General features: G+C 30.2%; 1 protein-coding gene across 2 annotated transcripts in view; it reads right to left on the reverse strand.

Annotated features, from left to right (window-relative positions):
• Positions 1-25915, reverse strand: part of LOC105150895 (alkaline phosphatase) — a 222590-nt gene that overhangs the window by 7512 nt on the left and 189163 nt on the right. For both annotated transcript variants that reach the window (XM_011064273.2, XM_087412896.1), the window contains exon 8: positions 7097-7218. In XM_011064273.2, coding sequence (XP_011062575.1) covers positions 7097-7218 — 122 coding nt within the window. The remainder of the gene's footprint in view (positions 1-7096; positions 7219-25915) is intronic.

Consider the following 25915-nt stretch of genomic DNA (forward strand, 5'->3'; position numbering starts at 1 on the left):
CATGAATGTAATCTAACTCATAAAATACGAAAGAAATTTTTGTATTAAAATATTATGTAATTAAAAGTAGAGAATAAAATTAACATTATATTAATAAAAATATATTTCATTCTGCAATTAATAAACTGAAAAAAATGTTTAATTGTGTTAATTTTTATATTCAGTTTTATATTTAAAAATTGCAGAAATGATACAATTACGTTCTGCGTATAAAATAAAATAAAAATAAGAAAGAATTAATTTTTGCACACTTTATATGATGTAAATTATACTGTTTAAATATCATGCTTTACAATAAAAATAACACTGCAATATAAAATTAACCCTTACCCTACTAAGGGGGATCACTAGTTACCGAGCGATTCCTGTTCGTGCAAGTTTCTTTACGTCTTTCAGTAATTATAAATTATACTACACTTTATTATTTTCCAAAATGAAGTGCCAATATTTATTCTAGAAAGTATGTTGAAAGTATATTGGTGAATTTTTAGAGATTTTTTTAATCATTTTCTGAAAAAAAATAGACGGATTCTAGTGCCTCCTAGTATAAATGAGACACCAAATTGTACCTGGAAGGGTAAAAGTTAATAAATTAATTTGAAAAAATCGTAACTTTAACTTCAAAAATGTCTTTAATATCGATACTCAATATTTTATCGACAATTTGTTCAAGTAGATTATTTATTTACTTAGTTTTTTGTTATATTTATATTTTGTTACATTTCCGTAATTTCTAATCTACAATTTCTAATCTACAAAATCAGTAAAGTCCAAGGATTGGCAGAAAATACTGTTCTTCTTTATCTCACTGTAATTCGTATTGCTTTAAAATTGAACTTCCTCCAACGGAAACGGCGCACATTTTAGAATTAAAACGAGAATAAAATTAAAACAGCTGGTTCGAAAAGATATCGCCGTGAATTTCAACTACGACCCACTGCAATTCTCTTTGCATTTTATTCCGCCTGCGGCTACGTTGTGCGGCTCAAATGAGGCGCACTGTTACGACGAAAAAAGGAATTCTCTCACAATATTTCCTTCTCGTCGAGACACCGTAGACCCTTTGCCGCGATCTCGCCGCGGATGAAAGGCCACGGCATGTCCTGGAGTAGACACGGGAAGAAGTGGTTTTGAGCAATGAGGATGGAACAAAACTTTATGCCCGTAGGAGACACAACAAGTGCTAGGAATATGGCTGGAATGACGTTGATGACGATGCGAAAACGCTTATTTTATCTTTCTCTGATCTTTTTTTAGAATTTATATCCCGATGATCAAAAGTTGGAAAAGAAATTACAATTAATTCAATCAAAATCAATTTGTAACACATTAATAAATGTTAAATGAGAAAGATCTTAGATTTATTTTTATTCTCGCGTCGCGAACACTCAGTAAGATGGATTTCCTTCTTTTTTTTTCTCTTTTACAATACAAATCGGAAAGTGTAGTTCTAAAAGCATTGGATGTAGTTACCTTAGTTGGACATTCTCTGAATCACATGATTTAGGTAAAATCATTAAATATTTCTATATTCAATATTTCTTTTCAAATATCATAACAGCTTTCGATCCAGCTAAGATCAGAGGCAAACTATTCATACAAAAGATATTCAGCATCAAAAGCAAAATATCAATAATTTCACAGAAAGCATTGCTAGTCTTGACAAGAATGCAAAAGGGATGCGCTATATTCATTGAATATCCGTAAGAATAGTACAAAGAACGTTGTGCTTCTTCTAAGAAATATATGAAACTAGACAGAAACATTATTCTTATTATAAACTTGTCAAAAGAAGGAGGAGAGAAAAGAGAGCAAAAGATAAACTTAATGTTGCAAATAATAAATATAAGATGGATAAATTACACAGGCCTACAAAAAAAAAGTACTACTGTGCTGGGGTGGAGATCCAGCTATTTTTATGTATTTTGAATCACTGAATACGAATCTGATATAAAAATAAAACCAGAGCAAATTTTCAATCTAGAGCGAAAAAAATGACTCATATTTCCTATTTTTTATGTCTATTTATGCCGAAATTTTCTGAATGAATATCATATAGTCATGCAATTAGATAAATTTTCGGTTTTTTTACGCTTATTTTTACGTTTATTTTTATGAGTTTAAAAATGTAAGTATATTCCTTTCGCGCCAATAAAAACGATAATTTCCTCTACAGAAAAGTATTTAATTCATTTCATTTTACATTTCATTATACAAGATAACAGCTATTTAATTTTAGCAACTTTCGGTTGTCATTCTGTGACATTCTATATGAAAAATTCCAAGAGTATCTTCCTCACGAAAAGCACTTGTCCAGGAATAATCGTAAGGCAAATAGTCGCGTTGAAAATAAATAGATAAAAATTCCTCCGATGTTCGCGCATCTCTTAAATCCTACTACGCGTCCTCCTGAGAGAAATCCTGCCAGCGACGATGATTGCTTAAGCGTAAAGCAACATCGAATTGCTGAGTCCATTGAAGCAGGATGTAACTGGAGAAGTGGCGTCTTAAGGAATTATGGTGCGTCGGGAGAGCATTAAATATCGTACGGGGTTAGCGTTATCCGCCATCAGTACATCCCGACTTCGGTATTTCTATTGGGTAATACGAAAACTCAGAGATATATAAAACGCAGAGCAAAGCATACCTCGTGCATTTTATTCTCGGCGACAAAATCTATGGAATGGATCAGGACACTAAGCGCTTACCGAGATAAACAAGAGAATCAGATACAAAAGCAATAATGGCTGAAACCGTTAAATTTATTAAACAAACATCTAACGCTGTGGCAGATTAGATAGAATTATGAATTCGCTTATTATGCATACATTTATTATAATATAAACTGTCGTAAAATCAAAAATATTTTAGATTAGTTTATATTACAATGAATAAGATATATTATAAAAAAAAATATATATATATATATGTATTATAAAATATATATATTATAAGGTACCTCAATATTTTTTGGAAAAATATTAAAGTCACATTCGAAGCTTGGAATTTTTTATTTTTGCTTCTCTCTCTCTCTCTCTCTATCTCTCTCCTTCTTCTATAAAATAATATCCTGATAAAAATGAAAAGGAGTATTCATTAGCGAATGTTGTTATACGAGACAAAAAATTCTGGTTGCGTGAATAAAGAGTAAAAAGGATTGTTTTAAGACATTTACAAGAGGCGGATATTTCATGCGGGGTGAACACCCTTACGAACCGGGTGAAGTCGATCGTGCGGGGCGGAACAGATTTGTACCAGTTTGCGCTTCAGGAATGCAGAGGAGTGCAGGGCATAATACGAGGGCGAAAGAAACGGCGCAACGCGAAACGGGCGAGTTATCGAAGCTGAAAAATTCTCATTAATTTGCGCGCTATATCGCGCGAACGAAGGGAGTCGACGTCTACTAAATAGCTCGATATCAGCTCGGCACGGTGTTTAATTCGTCCTGGATATCTGAAGCATTAACTCCCAGCATGTAATTGCAGGCATAAATCACTGAGATGGGTACCTGCTTTTATTACGTACCTGCTTTTTATTACACCGTGTCGGTACATATAAAATGCGAGGATAGATAAGTCCAGTTCCAGGACATAGAACATTTTTATAAAATAAATATATTTCAAGCTTGCTTTAACGATACGATAATTATTTCCATAATTAGCATGATATCATGGCAGTATTTTTTGTTAGCAAAAAATAAAAGGAAGAACATTTTGTCATCGCATTATAAGCCACGAAACAAAATTTTCACAGATTAAAGTACAGAGATAGAAATGAGTAACGAGAAACATTGTTCATCATTTAGTCATACAAGCATTTCTTGATTGGAAATTTGAAGCATTTCATATAATCAACGGGATAATTTTACAATTTATTGAATTTTACTTTTACAATGAAGATGTTTAATTTTCAGATGTTTAAATAATATAACTAATTTCAAATTATAAAAATTCGCATTATATTGTTTCAATAGCATTATTAATCTTGCCATCTCGCATTATATAATTTTATTATAATTCAATAATTCATTTAAAGATCAGGTTACGGAGATGGACAATAACTACAAGTCATTCTCTTCATATTCTCGAGATAAATTGTTCGATCGGAAATTAGGTCACTGTTTACTTTGGAACTATCGCATGCACGTTTACTGCGTATGTACTTTGTATTATGGTCACGAGATTTGCTGCTAATACCGACTGGTGGAGCCAGATTTACGCGCTTAATGCATACCTGACATTCATCGTGTAAATCATATTCTCATAAAATGGGAACAATCTCCTCTCGTAAAATACGGACACTTCTTGTTCCGCGTGATATCGATTTATGTGAATTTACGTTTACATGATAGAAAATGCGACCGCGCCCGAACAAGGGTCTACGTGGCACTATCGTAGCAATATTACGAGATACTATCCTAGCTCAAACTATGCACTCATGGTATTGTATCGTATGCAGCAAAGCATGCAGATTACAACGCAACTTTTCAAATAGTCAAACAACAGAACTATTCACAAAAGCACGATTCATATTAATAAAAAATTGTTTAACTTGCAAACTGCGATATGTGTGGCTGATGGCTCTTTAATTATTTAATTACACGAGCCTTAAAATTAAATTTTCTTAACAGGTCTTACGCAATATGCAAAAAAAAATATTGAAAATAAATCAAAGAGATTAATTAAGATTATTTAAATTTCTTTTTTATTCAAATATTATTAAAATGTATTGTTTTCTTATCACTATCATTATTAATCTCTCAAGATCTATGTGGAATAAAAGTCAAAAAAATGTATTTGACAGATGCCAGTATTAAAAAATATTGCAAAATTTGCAGATTTAAGCAATTATTATATGTAGAAAGATTTTACTAAACAAAAGTAGTATCTAAAAAATGTAATTAAATACAGATCTAAAAATATTTGTTTGAATTATCAAAATAATTATATAAGATGCTTAAACTTGCTAAAATGTCAAAACTTTTGGCATTGCTTACCATGTTTGAAGTTCTTAAATAATTATTTTGATGATTCAACAAAATTATTTTCAAGTCTGTATACATTTAAATTTTTACTACATTTTCATATAATCGTTCTTTCCGTGTACATATTTTTCTCACAATAATAATTCTTTAGCTAACTTTCTTCTATAATGTTCTCATTCAACTATCACTTGAATTTAAGGTGATGAAATGTCTTGATCGTTTTCCTTCTTGCAACTTATAAAATCATCGGTGAAAGAGGACAGAGAGTTCAACGTAATTTATCGCCCCAATAGTCATCCAAATTTTAATCACTTTTTTCCCGAATTACTTATCGCTTATGACGATTCACTCTGACGGAGCATTCCGAGGAATTGAATAATCATACTCGAGAATCACACCGGCAGATGATACCTTTATAACTTTAGAATGAATTTTGCTCAATGCATTCCGAGAGCGGATGCTGTGAGCGAAAAGATTGTACGAATTGTTACTTTGTGATCTCAAGAGCAGGATTTTAATATTGCAAATACGCAATAACAAACTTTGGATAGAGTATATGAGAAAGATAATCTTTTTAATTTGTAATATTATAAATATCTCGATAAATAAAAATTCAACTAAAATCATTCTGAATTGAATTCAGAAAATTTTATAGCTTCTCGATCTCGACATCGTTCTAATTATTTTTTAAACAATCGCAATGTAACAAGATGTTTTATGAAAAAGAAAATTTGTATGAAATGAAGGAAATATAATATATTATTCAATATATTATAGGCAATTATATTCTCTGTTAATCAAGATTAATTTACGTTAGTATCGTAATGACATAGTGGTATAATACATTATATTTAAATAAGGCAGTAAAATCATAATTATACACGGCGTGCCAGATTTACGCGTAAAATTTGTTAATGTCCACACCTGCCCGCATCGAAGAGTAAATTATTGTACGCATGAGTTTGGGATGATAATATAAAGCGAAGTGCGAATAAAGCGCGAAATGATCTACCCCATATTCCGCGATGTAACTCAGCGACGTCGAATAATATCCGTATCGTAAATATTCAGTGAATGCTAAAATGTCTCTGCTCGATATGTTGTAAATACAAAATGATATAAAACTCGGCGAATACGTGAGAAAACACAGATAGTTGTGAAACACATGGTAAAACATTTTTGTTTACAGATTAGTATAAATTCAAATCTCTATGTAAACATATGATATGTGGAAAACTAAAGCAGGGAAAACGCGAGTTCGTGGAATGTAACATAAACTCGATCGAAAATAAATATAAATTCTATGGAAAAGCTATGTCAGCGAAGGAAATTAAAAATCAATAAACAACAAATGCAAATAGAATAAAATATATAAATAAATATATGACACTAAAATAAAACAGTCAATGTATTGTATTGCACTTTTTACAACTAGACATGTGTCACATTTTAAAATTCTCTTCATATACAATTCAATTTAGCACCCATTTGAATTTTGAAAAATTATTTATCAATGGAATTTATAAAAAAAATGAAATCAATTTTATTACATAAAAAAATTAAATTCAATTAAATCAAACATTTTGCGAAGACTGCCAATATCCTTACATGCAATCTATTCTATCAAGTAATTAAAACATAACTCTAAAATTAATTCAATTTTAAAACCATTTAATATCTAAAATTGCAATATATTTCTGAAATTAAATTATTATTAAAATTATACTTTGTTAATATTTTTAAATTTAATGATTATTTTATTTTTATGCACTGCTAAGAATATCATTACACAATCATTATGTGTATTTGGTATATCTGTTTGTCAAAATTAAATTTGCCTCATGCTCGATCGTGAAGCCCGTTCATTAATTTTACGGCAAGATTAAAAATTCCTAGCGCCCATCGAACGCGATATTTCAGGATACTCGAGAAAATGGTTGGGGATAAGCACTAGGCAGTCGGAAGTGTTTGGCAGAATATTTCACGAACAGCTATGGTACGTGATGGATTTTCGAACGCGATCTCGATTTCGCCACTCGATCATTCTCCGATCCAATAAACACTGGCGAACTACCTTTCGCGCGTACGAAAATGAGAATGGGTCTCCCTTACCTGAATGGAATCTTTCCCAGCTTCCCGTAGAATATTCCGCGGATGTATGTAACCCGGACCGTTGCTGTAGAGCAACGTTGTGTAGGGCTGTCCGTCAACGTCCGACACCTTGCTGTCGGAGCCTGAGGGAGAAAAAAAATTGATCAAACGACTCGTCGGTGGAATTATTGATAAATCATTTTATGAATAAATGGTTGGAGGTAAACGAAACTCGTAACTTTACATTCATCAACACGATCCGGCGAGATTTAATGCAATCGTAAGAGCCATCAAAACTGATTTAATTTCATGCCTGAGGCAGTTTAAGTTTCCCTGCTTGTTAATCCTCCGGAGATTACGTCAAAATCTATAACATGATTACGTTGGATCTGTAAAATCAATTTAATTTATGTTAATTAAAAGATAAGAGGTACTAATTAATTTCGACGAATCAAAATGACATAACTCGTGTAAAAAAGAGTGAATATTACATTGGAAAAAGAATCTAATTGTATTAATTGGAATTCTTATTGAAACTAGACAAATCAGAAATTTCAGATTGAACCTATTATAATTTTATGTAACTAGAATTTTAATTAATATGATTAGAATTTTATGCTATGTTCATGTTTCAACCAAAAATTTATCTTGTCAATATATTTGAATAAGAATCCAAACAATTTAGCTAATTATAAGAAAAAATAGTTTTAGTCAAATTGGAAATTGTGATATTTTGTAATTTATAAATGCTGTTCAAAAATTTTCAATAAACATAATTAACAATAAAATGGAATATATTTCACAACAATAAACGATTTATCAAAACTAGATAAAGTACTGTAGATAAAAATTTTTATTTTGGTTAGACTCAAAATAACTTTCAAACATATTGTAATAAAATATATTTAAAAAGCATCTAAGATTCAGCTTCGACCGTAGACATTAAATTTTTACTTGTGTGTATTCACATATATAACAATTTTAATAAATCGTTTATTATTGTAAAATATATTCCATTTTTGTTGTTAGTTTTATTTATATGTATATATATATATATAATTATACGTGCATTCATACATAATAACGTCAGATATACTATTACTAATGAAATAGTCATCGAGACAGATACATATATCGATATGTATACATCTACATCATTCCTTATATGGTTACATAAATCTACTCAATAATGGAACGTATAGTTATGTATGTATTTAATTGAATAAATGCTTATACAATATTTAAAAAACTGTAATACCAATTCCTTTCAATATACTGCATTATTAAATTCTTCAAATTATATCGAATTTGAATTATTTTTAATCATTTCTACGGGTTGTCGCTTCTATTCAATATGTTGTTAATTTAATTAAAATAATAAAGTTAAACAATTTAACTCAAGAAAATATATTATATTTAGTAAAATGGATTGATTTGATAGAAATGGATTGATTGACGTTTTGACATATAGAAGTTAAAAATAATAAAATGCTATTTAATTTAAAAGGATTGGATTACTCTTTTGATATCTAACATTGTATGATTAAATTCAAAATAGTAATTTTCAGATGGAATTACATACAGCAAAATCTGTCCATCTTTTATGGGTGTATCGGAACTTTTGATCAGCATCTAAAATCACTTTTTTCATATGATTGGCGATTCCTTTGCAGTAACATAAAAAAATTAAATTGTTTAACATTTTTAACATTTTGAAAAATTTATAATTAAGTAAATCCAATATGGAATCACTGTCAGCTCCGGAGGATTAAGAAAATTACATGATCTTACGTACGTTAAATACCAACGTCTGCGGAATGACTTTTGGAAATTGCACTTTCGGACATTCCTCGACCACGAAAGTAAACTTCATTCACCAAGTTTCTCGGGTGCAACACATTTACTTTATTACCATTAACGAGTTACTATTGTGGCGTCACCCGGATGACCTCGCCAAGAACGGACGGATATTTAACGGTACAACGGATGAAAAAAGAGGAGGCGGAGAAGAAGATGTAGGAGGCTATGAGGCGAAGGGATGAGTAAAGACTCCGGGACATGCCGGTGGTAGATATGTTTTATTCAAGAAGCTTTCTTCTTCTTCCGCGCGCAGCCACCTTCAAAAATAGACCACCACCGTGCGCCGTTTCAGCCTGTCTGTCGTTTAACAATGTATAATTTAACCGTTTATTTGCCCGCGCAAACGCGTGGCGTTCACTCTAATCGAGGCGGTCGGTGCCGCTTCTCTTTAAACTTCTCCTCGCATTTTACACCCGATGGACTGAAACACTTTCTTGTTTCGTCGAGTAATTGCACGCTTGTTGCCGCTACACGTCATGACTTTTGACTGATGTGCATAGACCTACCGTTTCGCGTGCTACGGCACTTCACATCGGTCGACTAGGAGTAACGAGGAAATCACGGAGAGAAGGAAATCATTCATGGTGATTCGTCAATCTATTTGTTAATTTTATGCAGGTCTTCGATGGAACAAGGTAATTGTATTTACCATTATATGCTGTTCCACAAACAAATACGAGGTTGTTACAAAATGGAGAACAACTTGGATGAAATTTGCTCTTCAAGTATTGAGAGACGAATATCTTTTACTGTGGAAGCGATAGACGTTTTAAATGTTAATTGTTACCGGCAATGGGCGAGGCAGCCATTCTTACAAGATTGTTAAATCCTTAATTGGACGTCAATTGAGTTAAATAGCCCGCTGATAAGGTTGTTGAACTACATAAAAAAAAAAGAAGAACAGACGGCCATCGTTACAGTAAACATCTCGCATCTCGCTAAGCACTTCATGGGGGGTAGGTTGTAACACTTTAATTGCCCATCTGTAACGTCTGACCTGACGTGTAATACCGGCATCGGGATAGCGAAATGCGCTGCTACTTCAGGCTACCCGACAGCGTCCGGAATGAAATGAGCCTTTGCGTTCCTTTCAGGCACAGTTGGAACTCACGAATTGCACGTTAAGTGGGAAGTAAAAGGAGATCACGAAGTCAGCAAAGTAATATCCTGCAATCTGCCTTTAGAGACATTGTAGGGTAAAGTCTGAGATAAATGGATATACGTGTGAGCGCGAAATTATGGGAAAAACCAATAATCTTTTGTCGATATAAATGAGTTTTATGAAGTTGTCTGGCTTAAGGACGACGTACAGCGATTACGTTAATAGCGATTAATAAAAATGTATATTTCACTGCATGGTTCTCCGCAAAATTAAATTGTATTTATGCTATTAAATTCAATAAAACTGTTTGATATACTGTTAAAAAAAAATTCGTAATATCAAATCATACCCAATTTGAGTTATTTTTATTTATTTTTAGATCGCTACTATTTTTATTCAATATGTTGTTAATTTAGTTAAAACAATGGAGTTAAACAATTTAATTCAAGAAAATTAAATTTGCTTCAAATTTAATTTATTATTTACAAAGTAAACATGTGCGTTAACATGGACATTGTTTATTTCGAAATTAACCACAGAAATAAATTGATTTACATTTTGACACGTATGGAAATTAAAAATAACAAAATGTTATTTAATTAAAGAGATTGAATTCATCATTGTTTCTTTGATATTTAACAGAATAAAACAATTTGTAGCGGAGATAGCTTTTTTACATTTGCGTTTATAAAAGAGATGCACGTTTCAAGCAAAGATAATTTAAAATAAAATAATAAAGGATTACAAGCCAAGCTAATGTTACAGTTTATATAACAATTAATAATAAACTAAATTTATTTATATACAGGTTTTTAAAAGATGTTTATTTAAAAGGCTTAGCATCAATAACATTAAATTGTTCGTCAATTTAATTCGTGATATTACTCCAGTGTCGATTTAGGATTATGTTTGAAAACCAACAAATAATTGACACACAATTTGCTTGAACTAGAAATTGTATAAATTGACAACAAATATTAAATGAAAAATCGCTTTGATCGAATATGACATTTTTCACTCATGGTGAAACTTTAGAGAAACTTTTTTGAAAATCTAGCTTGACTCGTAATCTTTCATTATTCCATTTTAAATTTTATTCTAAGTATCTTATTTTTATTGTTTTAAACACGGTAATATTAATAAGGACTATCACTTTCACAACTCTTAGAATATGGATAGAATTATAAGTTAGATTGAAGAGAAGAAAGTTATAATCCACAAAATGCAATATATAGCGCGGTCTCCATGGGCCAACCAGCACTATGCTAAGAACGAGGAACAGGTAAGTTATTTGAGCAATTTGAAGCAGTACAGCCGCCAATTCCCGGCTCTCCAAGTTAATCAAGCTTGAAAGAAAGCTTAGCGCCTATTACATTATTTCACTCACAGTTAGTAAATAACAGAGATACAATATGGCGGTTTATTCTCCCTCGGTATACATACAGATCTTTACTTCGGTCGTTTACATAGCACTCCGTACTTTAGAACGTCGTGAATAATATCCGATATGTGCTTTGCCGTCTCGTGTTATATAAAGTTACGTAATGTAAAATTAAGGATGTCGGCTACGAAGAGCGACTCGCATTTGTGAACTATACCGTGCGCAAGCAATTAAGCAATTAATTATAATTAACGATCTTTTAGCTATCCAAGAAATGTCCTGCGGTATATCCACCAAGTTTCCTACCAATTATATTGAAACATGATCATAGATCGTCCACAGTAATACCTCGTATAATATTGTTGAGCCGATTATAAGCTGATGTGTCATTAGATATTAATTAATGCCATAAAGTATCATTAAAGGCCACTTCGAAAAGCAGTTCGTTTGACAGGTTTACACGAATTTGATTTCATGCCACTAATAACAATTATGACATAATATTTAATGGTGTGAGAAAAAATGACATTTGTTTGTAATAACACTTGACACATTTAACTGTAAATAAATAAATGTAAAACGATAAATGTACGCTTTTTTTTTTAAATAAAATCTGCGTAAAATTGTGTATTTATTATAAATGTAAATATTAATGTTTGTAAATTAAATTAACAACTTTTGTAATATTTCGCATGCTTGCAATTATTTTCATTTTACGTAAATAACAATAAAAGTAATAATTTCATAATTGCTTGCAACATGATGATGGATGTTTGCAAAAAAACAATCACAGTAGATTAGTCGAGTTTGTTATAATATATATAAAACTAAACAACTCAGCTGAGAGAGCTATTATATTTAAAAATAAATAAATAAATAAATAAAATTCTCCAATTTAATCGCAATTTATGACATTTTACGCATCACGCCAAATGAACGAACGCGAAAAAATTATGTTTCAACCAAGTTTATAAAAACATTTATAACGAGTGCACGAAAACTCGAGATCTCGAATAGGAATTTCACGGATGAATCTTTATTCGTCTTGAGTCTTCGTGATTATCTTCGTGAACCTGACTAGCAGTGATATCGCCAAGTCTTGGATTCGCACATAAAAGAATTCTCATTGAGCCGCGACATAAAAGTCGAGAATCTCCCGCGTAATTTAACTTCCCGACGGCGGCACATGCACCTTCGTGAGCGGCCTATCGCATAACTTTCCGACTTCGTGATATGCTTCCGTGATCTTATATATTTCTAAGTTAATGGGTCGAGCCTCCCGTGGCGTGCCGCGATCCTCGTCGTCCTGGCACGATAGGTCCGACAGGACGTACCTAAACTGATTTACGAACATTTCTTGAATTCCACAGCGAAGGACTAGCTAATTCCACCTAATTCCACCACTCATATTTTTGCAACAATGGTACCGCAATTCGATAAGTTAAGTATTTACGATAATAGCTATATATTTATTGCAAGCACGTTTAGTAAATTCTACTTAGATGTATAAAGAATGTGAGAATAGGTTCACGTTTATATCTGTTTAAGAGAAATTAACTGCTCGCACTTTTTGCGCTCACTCAGAATCTTTGCTTTCTCTCTCTTTAACACTCGAAGATATATATTTATTGCATTTTAAGAAAATTTTTTTAGAATTTTAAACACAAAAAAACACACATATATACATATATACATATATATGTATATATATACATATATATATACATATATATATATATATATATATAATATACAAGTTATTTTAAAGTAATCTCTCATAGTAAGTCTTTTAGAGTGACTAAAAAAATGTAAAATTTATTATTTCAAAAAATGTCTCTAGAAAAAAATGCCATTTAAAATAACTCGTAGATCTACAATCGAAATAAAAAAAAAATTTTCTTCCAGGAGATTAATTTTCAATAATTTATGTTTTCATGAATAGCTTCAAATTTTATTCTAATCGTTTAAAGATTCTTTTGATATTTCTCTAAATTTCTTGGAGTAAAATCTCACTCCAAGAGAGTTCAAATGTTTTTATTCTTTTTCAATGATGGCAGTATTTTAAATCTTTTGGAGTAAGGTCTCACTCTAAGAAATTTAGAGAGATCTTTTTCTTTGTATTTTAATGTCGCAAGAATAATTTTTTAGTTCTATAAACAAAAGTCTTTAATAATGCTAAAATTCTTCTTGAGGTTCGACATTCAATTCAAATTTGGTTCGGTTCGTTTAGCGAATATCACATGCTAATCAAGCCATACGTCGCATAACAATATAATCCCTTTTCAATATCTTGCATATCAATTTGAACTTGATGTGCCAGACGACTAATTCAAGGTATTCCAAGAAGTTCACGATTCGCTTAACTGAATTCCGCGCCATCCTAGAACAATGTGTACCACGTCGCAAAAACGTCACGCTATCTCCTCGCACCCTCTTGAATTTATGGTGACAAATTATCGCGATCGAGATAAACGCACTCTCCGGATTGCCGGCCGTTGCTCTTCAGTCTGACCCATTTCTCCGCCAACAGTCAATGCCGATTGGCATAAGCAAGAAGCATTCTTCCGCTCGAGTAGCAAGCAACCGTCGTAGCTCTTAGCGGATTAATCGCGGAGCCTCCATCTTCCCTTGAGTGATCCCACAAACTCGTTCGCACAAAACTTTTCAAGAATGTCTTTATGTAAATTTGTTGACAAATGCAAGGATTACTCGTATCAATATTACGATGCGGCCAGAAGAGGCAACTGTTTAAATTATTACAATTCGCCAACTTTTTATCGTACAAATATCGAATTACGTATCAAAACGTATCAAAACACGGCGATATTTTTCATAGGAAATATTTTTTATAGAAATGTTTTTATATCTAACATTAAATATATAGGTGCCAATTACTGTATATCGTTCATGAATACACATATTTTAATTAAAAATTTTATTCTTAAATCCCTTTGCGATAGTACAGCTTTTACCGTAATATTGGTATAAAATATATACTGACTTCCTTTGTAATCAGTAAAATGTCACTCTTTAATCAAGCAAAGTTGTATACTGCCATGTTGCTGTTCGCACTGTGGCCATTTTTTAACTTGTTCTCATTTCAAACTACATTTTCAATGACCACAAATATGATGTATGCATAAACCAGATTTCTCTTTATGTACATTATGTATTCATTAAGCAAACTTCACGTTGCACTGCTTTTCGTGAAAGCATTAAGATGTCAAGTATCTCGCGAAATACTTGTCAAAGAAATTGTGAGGTTTAACCATTGCTTGTGTGTAACTTAAACATTTACATGTGTGCTTCCAGGTCCTTTATGCTGTAATTTTCATATATACGAGATTGAGAGAAGAAAACAGCGTTTTGTATATTTTTTTTGTATATTTTTTTCTCTCGTTCTTTGTGCTTTTTTTCTATACAAAATAATATTGAATATCCATACACAACGTAAGATTTTTACTGACGCAAGTGTAAACATAATTATGGCTTTTCATTAATTTTTCTATAAAAATAAAAACTTTTCATGTGTTTTTAAAAATATATAATCTAAAAATATATACTTCACTTGATTACACTTTTTTATGCATAAAAGTTTTTATTTACTTTTCATTAACTAGCTCCATGTTTATCATTGTGTAACTATAATAATAATAATTTTGTTTACTGGCGAATAATGAAGAAACAATAAATCGATCATACATAAAGGAATAAAATAATTAACTCTAAAGCATGGCCGTTCGTGTTTTACGATACTTATTAAGTTTTAATGAGACTACTTTTAACATTACGCCAGCTGTAATGCATAGATCACAGCTGTGAGGAATCCTCAGATAAATGTGCGAAATATGTGTTCAGTATCCGATACAGACGATCAGTTACAGACTTCATAAGAGATTGTACAGAAATCATTGCGTCTAAATCACAATTAATTAATTAGTGACAAACACATGGTGACAAAATAAATGTAAATTGCAATTTCAAGATGCCTTGTTGCATTGCAATAAATTGTTGCAGCAGATCCGAAAAAGGTTACAAATTATTCAGGTTTCCGGTGAGTACATCCATATAGCTGTCACCGGAAACCTGAATAATTTGCAATCTTTTTCGGATCTGCTGCAACAATTTATTGCAACGCAACAAGGCATCTTGAAATTGTAATTTACATTTATTTTGTCACCACGTGTTTGTCACTAATCCTGCTATTACCTATCAATCAAATGGAACCAAAACGGAGATGAGAATATCTTGCCTTAATGCGAATATATAAAAAGTTATTTAAAAAAAATTATTGTATATACTATAATAAATAAACGGCTTTAAGCATGAAGATATATTTACAAGTGTTCACTTTATCATCTCTTGACTTCAATTTATATTTAATAATTTCGAATCATTTTTTCTCGAAACCATATAAGTGTAATAAAAAGAGGATAGAGTGGACTCTTCACGGATTTTGATCTCCTTCAGTATGAATCTACATCGAAAATAAATTGTGTCGTGTTTGAGTATTTTGTAAGCTTGAGATGATCCATACAACGAATATAAATCTTTCTCCCGGCTATCTCTATAGAATTCGCTTGTAAAGAAGATATTCGTCATCCTTCTGGTCACCCTTCTTGGAACTTTAAAATCCGTACACATTTTATGATATATATGATATATATGAAAATGGCGACGTTATTGTCGAATTTTGGATGACCACGCTTATTTCATTCAAACTGCGTTGGAGACATCTCAAGCTTATACCTTCTTACAATGATAGCTCTTGACAGCGACGTTTTTCAATGAAACATTTTCATTAAATTACAGTGAACAGGATATAACGTGATGATAAATCATTTACTTGTGTAATACTAAAATAATTCTAAACTCTGAAATTTTTTTTTATACGAAAAAAATGATTTTGCTGAAATATTTAAAAATTAAACTATATATGAAGATTTTTCTTTAGACTGATATAAAAAATTTGGACCATGCAGGTTGCTCACGCTGATTGCTAAAATATCAAAACTTTTTGTTCTTCATGCTTGAGTTTCTTAATTATTTCGATGGTCCAACAAAATTATTTTCAGATCTAACTTTCTGTATTTTGTTAAATTTTTAAATACTTCAAAACAATCTTCGTTCTTTCCATGTGTTTTTAATTATATACATGATTTTCGTTTTATTGACTTTAAATATGTACAAGAAAATTATGAAAATTACTTAAGCAAACAGGATAAAGCAATCATAAATAAAAAAATGAAATAAACATGCAGTAAAATATCTTATCGTTTTTTAACTTTATATTTTGGATTTTTAGAGATTTTGTAATTAATCACATGTACAAGTAATGTATCTACTGATGATGGCTCGGAATATTGCCAAACGTTTGTTATTTATTGAATAATAAATCACCGCTGATAATTTTGTTGCGCTCCATTTATTGCGCTTAACTCTCATTGCCAGTATAATTCTCCTTATTTATTTATAAATAAAAAAAATTGATAACAGTTATAAAATTATCTTAAAAAATTTTTCAGAAAACTTCATAAAGTTTTTTACATAAAAATCGTCCTTTTTCTTAAAAAGAAACAATTAATATACCAAAAATTAATATAACATAAATAATTTCGTTGTATTTTTCGGACATTTGAATAAAGATTGCTTCGCTTGCAAGAATGAGAAGCGAGAATAGAAGATTTTCTTTCTCTATAGTTGCCGTCCTACATAAATGAACTTAGCCATCTTGCTCAGGCACGAATTCGTGTCCAGTGAGTTTTGCAAGTCCCGAAGAACTCGCGTTTATTTCCTGCTTTGAGATACATCGGACACACCGGCTACACTTCCGGCTATCTCGTTTGTCCGATTACTCCTTTGAACCGCAATTCCGATTCAACTTGAACAGTGTTTCCCAAACGATATTTCGTAAAATCAATATAAAGGAGAATTACTATTAGACTTTATATAAGAATTATAAATTAAATTAAATGACACTGATGATAATTCAGGTATTACATTATTAGCGATAATATAAAAAGCTGAAAATACTCAACACAATATATGCAATATTTTTAATTTTATTCTTACTTAAATCATTTTAATTTTTTTCAATCTAATTAAAATATCAAAGTTGCAATCTCTATCATTCTAACTTATTTGGCTGTTGTCACTGTTTACTTGTTTTGAATGTAATTTTGCAAGTTTACATAAAAGTGTAGGATGAAACCTTTCACAACTTTTCCTTGGATTCCAAAGAGGCTCACAGCTAAATTAAATTGGGAGACACTGAGATAGAAGGACCTCTTTGCCTCTCCTGCTTCTCGTCGGACTCTATTTCGTTACATTTCGGATACTCCACGGATGCACAAAAGTTAGGTAAATCGACGGAAGCCAAGCTGCTTCACAGCGATGTAATCAAATTCGATTGGTGTTTGATAATTAATTACAAACATGTACCTGTTACAAACGTTATACCTTTAAATTTATTTACGCTTTTTTTGATAGAAAAGTTAAATTGAATTGGGAGACTAAAGGAAACAATTAAAATTTTTTTTTACGACAACGATTAATACTGATAATAATTAATCAGATGTAAATGTCCTGTGCATAAATAAATTGAATTTAGATTAAATAAAAAAGTTTCAACATTAATTTCTCAAAAAATGACATATATATTTATAAATACAGCAACACATCAATTTACAGTTTAAACAAAAATCTGAATTTAATTGAATGTGTAGATATTGGAAATTACTTTTAAATTATTTACGAGGTTTAAACACACGAAAAAATATTATCAAATATTACACACAATCAATACGATACAATCAATAGGATAAAAATTTTCACGCGTTATTTTTTTTTTGCTTTTTTGATTTCGTTGAGTCTTTTTAGTGAAAAACGCTTTAGGTATAACTAGTTTTTATTTCTGAATATGTTTTTTTCAGGATTGTGAAGTCGATGATATAAATTGTCGAATTTCCGAAATGAAACGTCGTTTCGGTAGCGCGAGTCGAGCATTTCAATTATTCGGATAAATTGGCGACATTGTTGATCAGAATGCGTTGCAACCGACTGTTCACAGAAAACTGGTTTAAAGTTTCAACATTTACACGATACCATTCGACCGTAATAGAGTCCTCGGAATGGTTAAGGATATCTAACTGAAATCGCACGACGAACCTCTTTATAGCTTCCGCCACAATCGTCGTTGTAAAAAAGTAGTTTTATATGAGCAGTTATGCATACGCACTGATGCGTGCTCAACAAGTCGTGCGTCACTCTGTAGAAACATTACGTTTTTATAGCAGCGGAAAACATTATCTTCGAATAAAGTACGCGCGGATGCGATTTAAATGCGTTCTGTTTCGATTATTGCCTGCCATTCTACGATCCGTATATAAAAAAGCATACAATCAAATGTAAAGATACTTCAAAGATAAAGATACTTCAATAGCTTTATTTTATCATCAGCGCAATACGCAAGAAACAAAGTAAAGATTCTTTTTTCTTTATAATGACACGTCTTTTTGCTATTTTATTGAACAATTTAAAAAAGTAGTGTTTCCGAAAAAAATGTTTTCACAGATAAAATAATAAGTAACGATTTTTATACAGACGAAAATATGTTCATCTGATTCTTCTGACTAGAAAATGAAATATATAATAAAACACTAATTTATAAATTTTAAATAATTTTTAGTGCAAGAGAAGAAAATAACTTTTTTGAAACGTATTTTGGAACGCTCAAATTTTTATAAGATAATATATGAATTTTAAAATAGAGTCATTTTTAAGATGTAATATGACAATCTTTTAGATACAACATTTCTTTTCAAATGATTTGGGCGTCAAGCGTTGATCAAAATGAACTTTCCAAACGGATTTTATGATAATTAAGAAACAGGATTATTCGGACGAAAACATGTTAGGAGACTATTATTAAACTTTAATACGAGAAACCTATCCAAAGTTATATAAAAAATAAAATTAAACATTTCTAAAATGAAAAATATTTTCGACAGATCGGATTAAATTATCTTAGAAACAGTCTTCATAAAGTCTTTTGCACCAAATTTATAAACTAATGTAATTGTATGATTACTGTTTTAATTGATTTTAAATAAGAAAACATGATAATTGAGCAAATGAGATAGTATAATCACGAAGAAAGAACATTATAAAATTATTTAAAAATTATTTAGAAAATTTATATAAATGTTTTTATTTAAACATCGTTCTTTTTTTTAATCTTTAAGTGAGTAGGTAAGGTGACAGCCTTTTTTAACTTCATCCTAAAAAAGGAAAATAAAAGGTATTGCTCAGAAAGTCCAAAAATAAGATCATTATTTTTGTTATTCTTTTATTTTAAAAGACAACTAATGTAAGTTTAATATTATATACTCATAAAAAAAAGTAAAACATATAAAATAAAAATTTATTTTGGGATGTTCTGACCCATCTAATAATTTGCATATTTTAAATCATTTATCTTATAAAAGTTAAATCAATTAACGAAAATTATAAATAATTCAGTATTTTCAAAACATTTGAATGAAGACTTCTTGCAGGAATGAGAAGCAACTAAAGCAACTTTTCTTGCTTTAAATTTTTATTTAATTAAACTGTGAAATTCTCAAGCGTGTCAATGAAGACGTAAGTTATCACGTATTAAAAATCGTACATTTCATCATTTTTATAATTGCTACATGAAATAAATTTGCACGTGTGTTTGTACGAAATCGGTAATAATCTTATGTTATAGTTCAGAAATGAAGTTAGCGCGAATTATTAAATTTTGCTCGATTACGATTATCCGAAGGAAACATTCTAAAGAAAAACATTCTAAAAGAGATATCTTCTGCTTTATTAATGATCGCGATCACGACTTCGCTGTAGAAAGCGGAAGAACTCGCTTTGCATACTCCAGCAAAACCGTAGCATGTACCGCCACGGCGCAGACCCGACCATCATCTTGCACGGAGGAAATCGGGATAAACGAGATAAAATCTCTAAACGTAACACCATTTCTCTCTGCTCTACGAACAAAACTAGTCGAAACTCTTCCGAACAAAAGCAGAACTGTTGCCGTTACCGCTCCGTGCCTAAAAGGCAAGGCATTGCCGCGCAATGTGAACGAAATTCAGTTGGAACACCACGGCAAAAATAGAACTTATAAGGAAAGTCTTTATTTAATTAAACGTGAAATTCTCAAGCGCGTTTCCCGACGAAAACGCAAGGTTATCGCGCAGAATTAAAATTTAAAAACGACGCTGCATCGGAATAACGATATTTCAATTATCCTTTAGCAACGTCTATTACAACTTTTTGATTATTTAGCTCTCTCTTGAATTTCAAATGTTAAATAATTTGATAAATTACGATCTTTCATTAATATTATATAAATTTGCGAATTAAAATTTAAGGAGGTTCTCATGCTACTTTCTATAGTCAATAGACAATTTATTCTTAATAATATCTAAAACAATTAAAATAATAGAATAAAAAGGTTACTAACAATATCTTATATCATTGTACATAATTACTGTTAATTTTATATGTTACTAAATATTTTCAAAATGACAAAATAAGAGTTGTAAGATGCTCATTTGATACACGCATCGTCCATGACATATATTCTAGCTTTTTTCATGGAAAAATATAAATTTCTTGTAAACTGTACGGTCAGTTTAAATGAGATTTTACGAGAACAAACTTAAGTATTTACTTTATAATTATATAACGATTTTTAAATTGCTGTCTTATAAGTGTCTCAATTTAAAAAAGAATACCTACAGAATAAGGTTATACCTTCAACTTGTAATGTAAAATTCTATAAATTTATAATTAAATATCAAAATGGTACAGTAAAAGTAAATGAAATTTTTTCTAGATATTATTGATATTATTAACTTTTGTATTACATGTATATTATAGACTTGTCTCATATTTCATCAAACGCGAGGACCTTCTTAAGTTCAAATTAAAATAAATTTTTTAATAATTAAGTTCCGTATTTCTTATTAAAAGAAATTTATAATGAATACAAAACTGATACAGATTTTTTTCACCTATAATAAATTAAGATCATATACCAAGTAAATAATAGATATTATAATAAGACATCCTCTATATACAATTATTATAATATTGCATTGTATACGTTTTTTCTTTTTTTTTTGCAAATTTTTGTATGCGAATTTTTTTTATTTAACATACTAATTTTATAAATTTTATTTTTATAAAGAATACTTCACATTAACAAAATTAGTTGTAGAGAAATATTAGAGAATAAAAGAAACAAGTTTTGCGATATTTCAAAAATCGGCTATGCATGCTAAGAAATTAAATTAAAGATGAAAAATTCTAACAATAAGTATTGTATAATAAATATTAGAAATATCCCAAAAAGTCTAATTTCTTCTCAAACTTGAGTATTTTGTAACGGAAAATAATATAAATGAAATATGTTGCGAACGTTTTCCGAGAAATTTCTTAATAAAAACTCTACACACACGTATGTACACACATATAATAGAGTACTCGCCAGCCCGAGCTTGATTCAATATTTATACTTTTAATAACTTAATTCATTTAATCATATTTTATTGACTTAAGTTAATATATAAAAAGTTGACATAATATAAGAAGAAATTTTGATATTATCCCGAAAAATATTTTTAAAATATCATACAGTTAAATTTTATAATAAAAGAATTAAGAAGTTCTTTATGTAGGGTGTCCCGTAATTCACCTGACAACGCTGACTGAGCAGATAGAACGGACTAAACTGAGTCAAAAAGTCTTCTACTATTTTGCAACTTTCACAATAGCTAACAAGATATTGATTACTAAAAATTGCCAAATATTGGTCTTCAATAATTTTCTTCTCAACTATCAACTTTACAAAAAAATTGCAAGAGACAAAAATTGTTTATTTTCTTCTCATACAACTCTAAGAATTTTTTCAGAATTTTTTATCAATTTTTTAGTATTGCATTTTCTTATTTATACTAACATAAGAAAATACAATATTAAAAAATTCTGAAAAAATTCTGAAAAAATTCTTCCCAGAACTTTATTAACGTCTAAATATCGATGCATCTAGATTGCGCACGGATTGGTGAGATAAGAGATGGAAACCAAATTGAAAATCAGCTCAAAGTTGCAAATAAATTCCAGCACTGTTTTAAACTTATAAAATTGAAATAAATGATAATCTTCATTATTACATAAATTTATAAATAAAAAAAATTGAAAATGAGCTATATAATTTTTATAATAATCGAGAGTTCCGTACTTCTCCTCTATTGAAAAAAAATTTGTAATAAGTCAGAACTCATGTAAAAATTTTTTCGGGTTTACTTTTCATTATCTTACATCTCATTCGTAGAATGATTAAGAGAATTCTTATATGTCGTATTACATTGGTTTGTTTAGAGGCACAATCAAACTGAAAAAGTTTATAGGAGAGACTTTAATTCAATAACGTTCAAACAATTCCTCGACAACGTGTAATTCAAGAGCCGGTTAACTGCTTTAGAAAATTCTAATTTAGTCTGATATAGTAAAAGTAAATAAAGCAAATGACAATAGGAAACGTAATGCCAATTATGTCATTAATGGTGGCAAACTTTCTCTGTTCATTTATGTCAAAATGACGAATTTCCGCAATCCGCAATCTTAATTGCAAGTTCTATCCTAAATCCGGAACTACTGTGTAGAAATAAATTTATACAAATCTCTTCATTTTTCAGCAAGAAACATAGCTCTCTCCGCATTAATAAAACTCTCGTAAAAAATTATGTTTCTTACTGAAGAAATGGCGTCACTTTGCTTCGTGATATTCTCTATATCTTACAAGAAAACATGGAAAAGTGTTAACTTCCGATTTTGATGAAATTTAATATGTTGTAGTTTAGACCAAAATAAAAAATCAATTTTAAAAAATAAATTTATTTTTAATCGAAGCCGATCTTATTGTTAGTGCTTGATTATTTCAAAGTAAATTTATATATACACATCCAATTCTGCAAACCACGCAGCAAAATCTTTTTCGGTCTTAAAACGCAATCATTGAATAGAACTAGAGTAGAGTTTTCTCTCACTAGTTATTTGTTATTGCGACAAATATTGCTGAAGCCTCGGTAATCGAATGGTGATCGAATGCGCGCACAAAATACGCAAGATTTTCAATCTTCGAGTTCAAATCCTAAGGTAATACTTCTCGCAATAAATTAAATTATTTACAGTTCTTAAGATGTTTAGACTAGCATCAAATTAATATCCCCCTTCCCCCTTTTAAAATGTTTTTTAACATTAAAATTATTAAAATTGTTTGTCAATTACGTGACATTTGACTACTAAAAATAGTTTATTTCTCTCAATTGATTTATTCTTGTTAGTCTAATATGAATTATAAAATACGAAATATTTTTTGTGTTCACATTTAAAAGATAACGCGCATCCCTTTGAAGAAAATCGATTATATCGGTTTTTTTTTAAATGAATATTGTCGAAACTGTGAAATGGAGAAAACAAGGAAAAATATTTTAAATAAAAACATGGTGAAAGTCAAATGGTTTTAAAAGTACTTTACAATAATGATGAAAAAACTTTTTTATGTTTTTATAAAATTTTGTTATTAAAAAATTTTTTTTACTATTGTTGCATAATACTCTTAAAATCATTCAACTTTTATTAAAATTTTTTTCTATTTTTTATGGTTTTCGTTTCGAAAGAAAGCAATCATTGATTTTTTTTTAAAGAGTGTTTTATCCCCTAAAATTGCGCATGGGCACATAAAAAAAATATGCGTCCCTTATGTTTGTGATTTAGAATACAATATGTTGTTAAAAGTTCATTAAAATTGGAGAGGTAAACACTTCTCTGCATTTCCTTGTTAGATCGAGAGTGAAAGTATTCGTAAATTTAAATTGTTTAAATTGTTTTCTGCGCTGCACTCGTAATCACACAAGTCGAGTTAAGGACTTGGAATCGGTTTGTATCGATATCGGCTTCAATCAGGTCGTAATGGCGCAAATGCAATTAAGTTCTTCACGGGCGCGAATTGTAGACGCGAACGTACATATAACTTTACGTAACTCCGAGACAGATAAATTATATCTTAAACTGGCGCATGCTTTAATTGCTTCATCCAATACGCTCGCGTGAGCAAAGTAACTCGGCTTAATGAACGGCCAGCAATAAAAGCTGTTACGGGCGCTGAATGTCGCATGAATCGCTCGCACATTTCTCTTCGTTTCTTATCTATATGTTTTCCATTTTTTTCTTGCTTTTTCTATTTTGCCTTTTTACAGAAACTTTTCGCCGTTCTGAATACTTCTTTGTCTTTATAGCAATTTTCTCGCGAAATAATTATAATATTTTTGTTAATCCTGTGGGAATAATTTCAAAAATATCCACGAGATCGTTGATAAACGCTATGATACAGAAAAATTGTATGATACATGAAATTTCAGAATTTTTAATTCTGACATTTTTTCTACTATAAAGCGAAATCTAGAAGGAAAACTATCCTACATGATCCAGTTTAACATTTTTAGGATTGTAATGTGAAAAAGTTAAATAGAAAAGTTATATAGCATATATTAAAAAAAATTCCTTTGAGAAAAAACTTTTTTAATAACGTACATTATGTACCATTTCTTTTCGTTTAGAACTTATGGCACGATAAGTTGGTTTACGATATTAAATATGTTGATACAAATGCAAAAACTCAAAGTCTCAAGTAGTTCAAATGACTTAAATAGTTAAGTACTGCATTAAGTATTATTACTCGATTAACTGATGAAAGTATTCCGTAACATTCCGTAAAATGTTATAATTGTGAAGTTAAAAATGACGATATAAGCTAGATGGATTAATTTTATTGATATAAGCCAGCTTCAGCATTTAAATGTATTTATTATATATATTTGTTATTATCGACAAGTACGCTAAGTATTTTAAATATTTTGTGTGTGTGTGTGTGTGTGTGTGTGTGTGTGTGTGTGTGTGTGTGTGTGTGTTGCTATTCCGAACAACATGGACCATCTTAATCTCTCAACGGAGACAATTGGCGTCACTGAAGACAATTTATAGCACAGCTAGAGAAGGTCGATTACATTGAATTCCTCTTGATAGTTGAAAATAGTGACGGGTGTACTTCAGTATTGTATTTTATAAGAATAATTTTTACATACCAAAATCCGAAATTTAGTCCTACATAATTTCTGTGTTACTAGGGAAGGAATATGCTGTCATCGCGTCACATGTGTATTATAATATTGTTATCTGTTTTTCTAGACTTTAAACTTATTGCTATTGTATTTCTTAACACTCTTGTTTACTAATCACTTCCAGATTATGACTCAAAAACGAGAAAATATACAATAAAAATTCGCAAAATATATTTAATATGGAAATATTTCAATAAAACAACATTTACAATCGATTCGATTTGTAAAATGTATCGAAAATTCTACTTTTGTTTTGTTAATTAATAAATAAT

The sequence above is a fragment of the Acromyrmex echinatior genome, chromosome 13 (assembly GCF_024713525.1).
Source record: "Acromyrmex echinatior isolate Ae372 chromosome 13, ASM2471352v2, whole genome shotgun sequence".
Lineage (NCBI taxonomy): Eukaryota > Metazoa > Arthropoda > Insecta > Hymenoptera > Formicidae > Acromyrmex > Acromyrmex echinatior.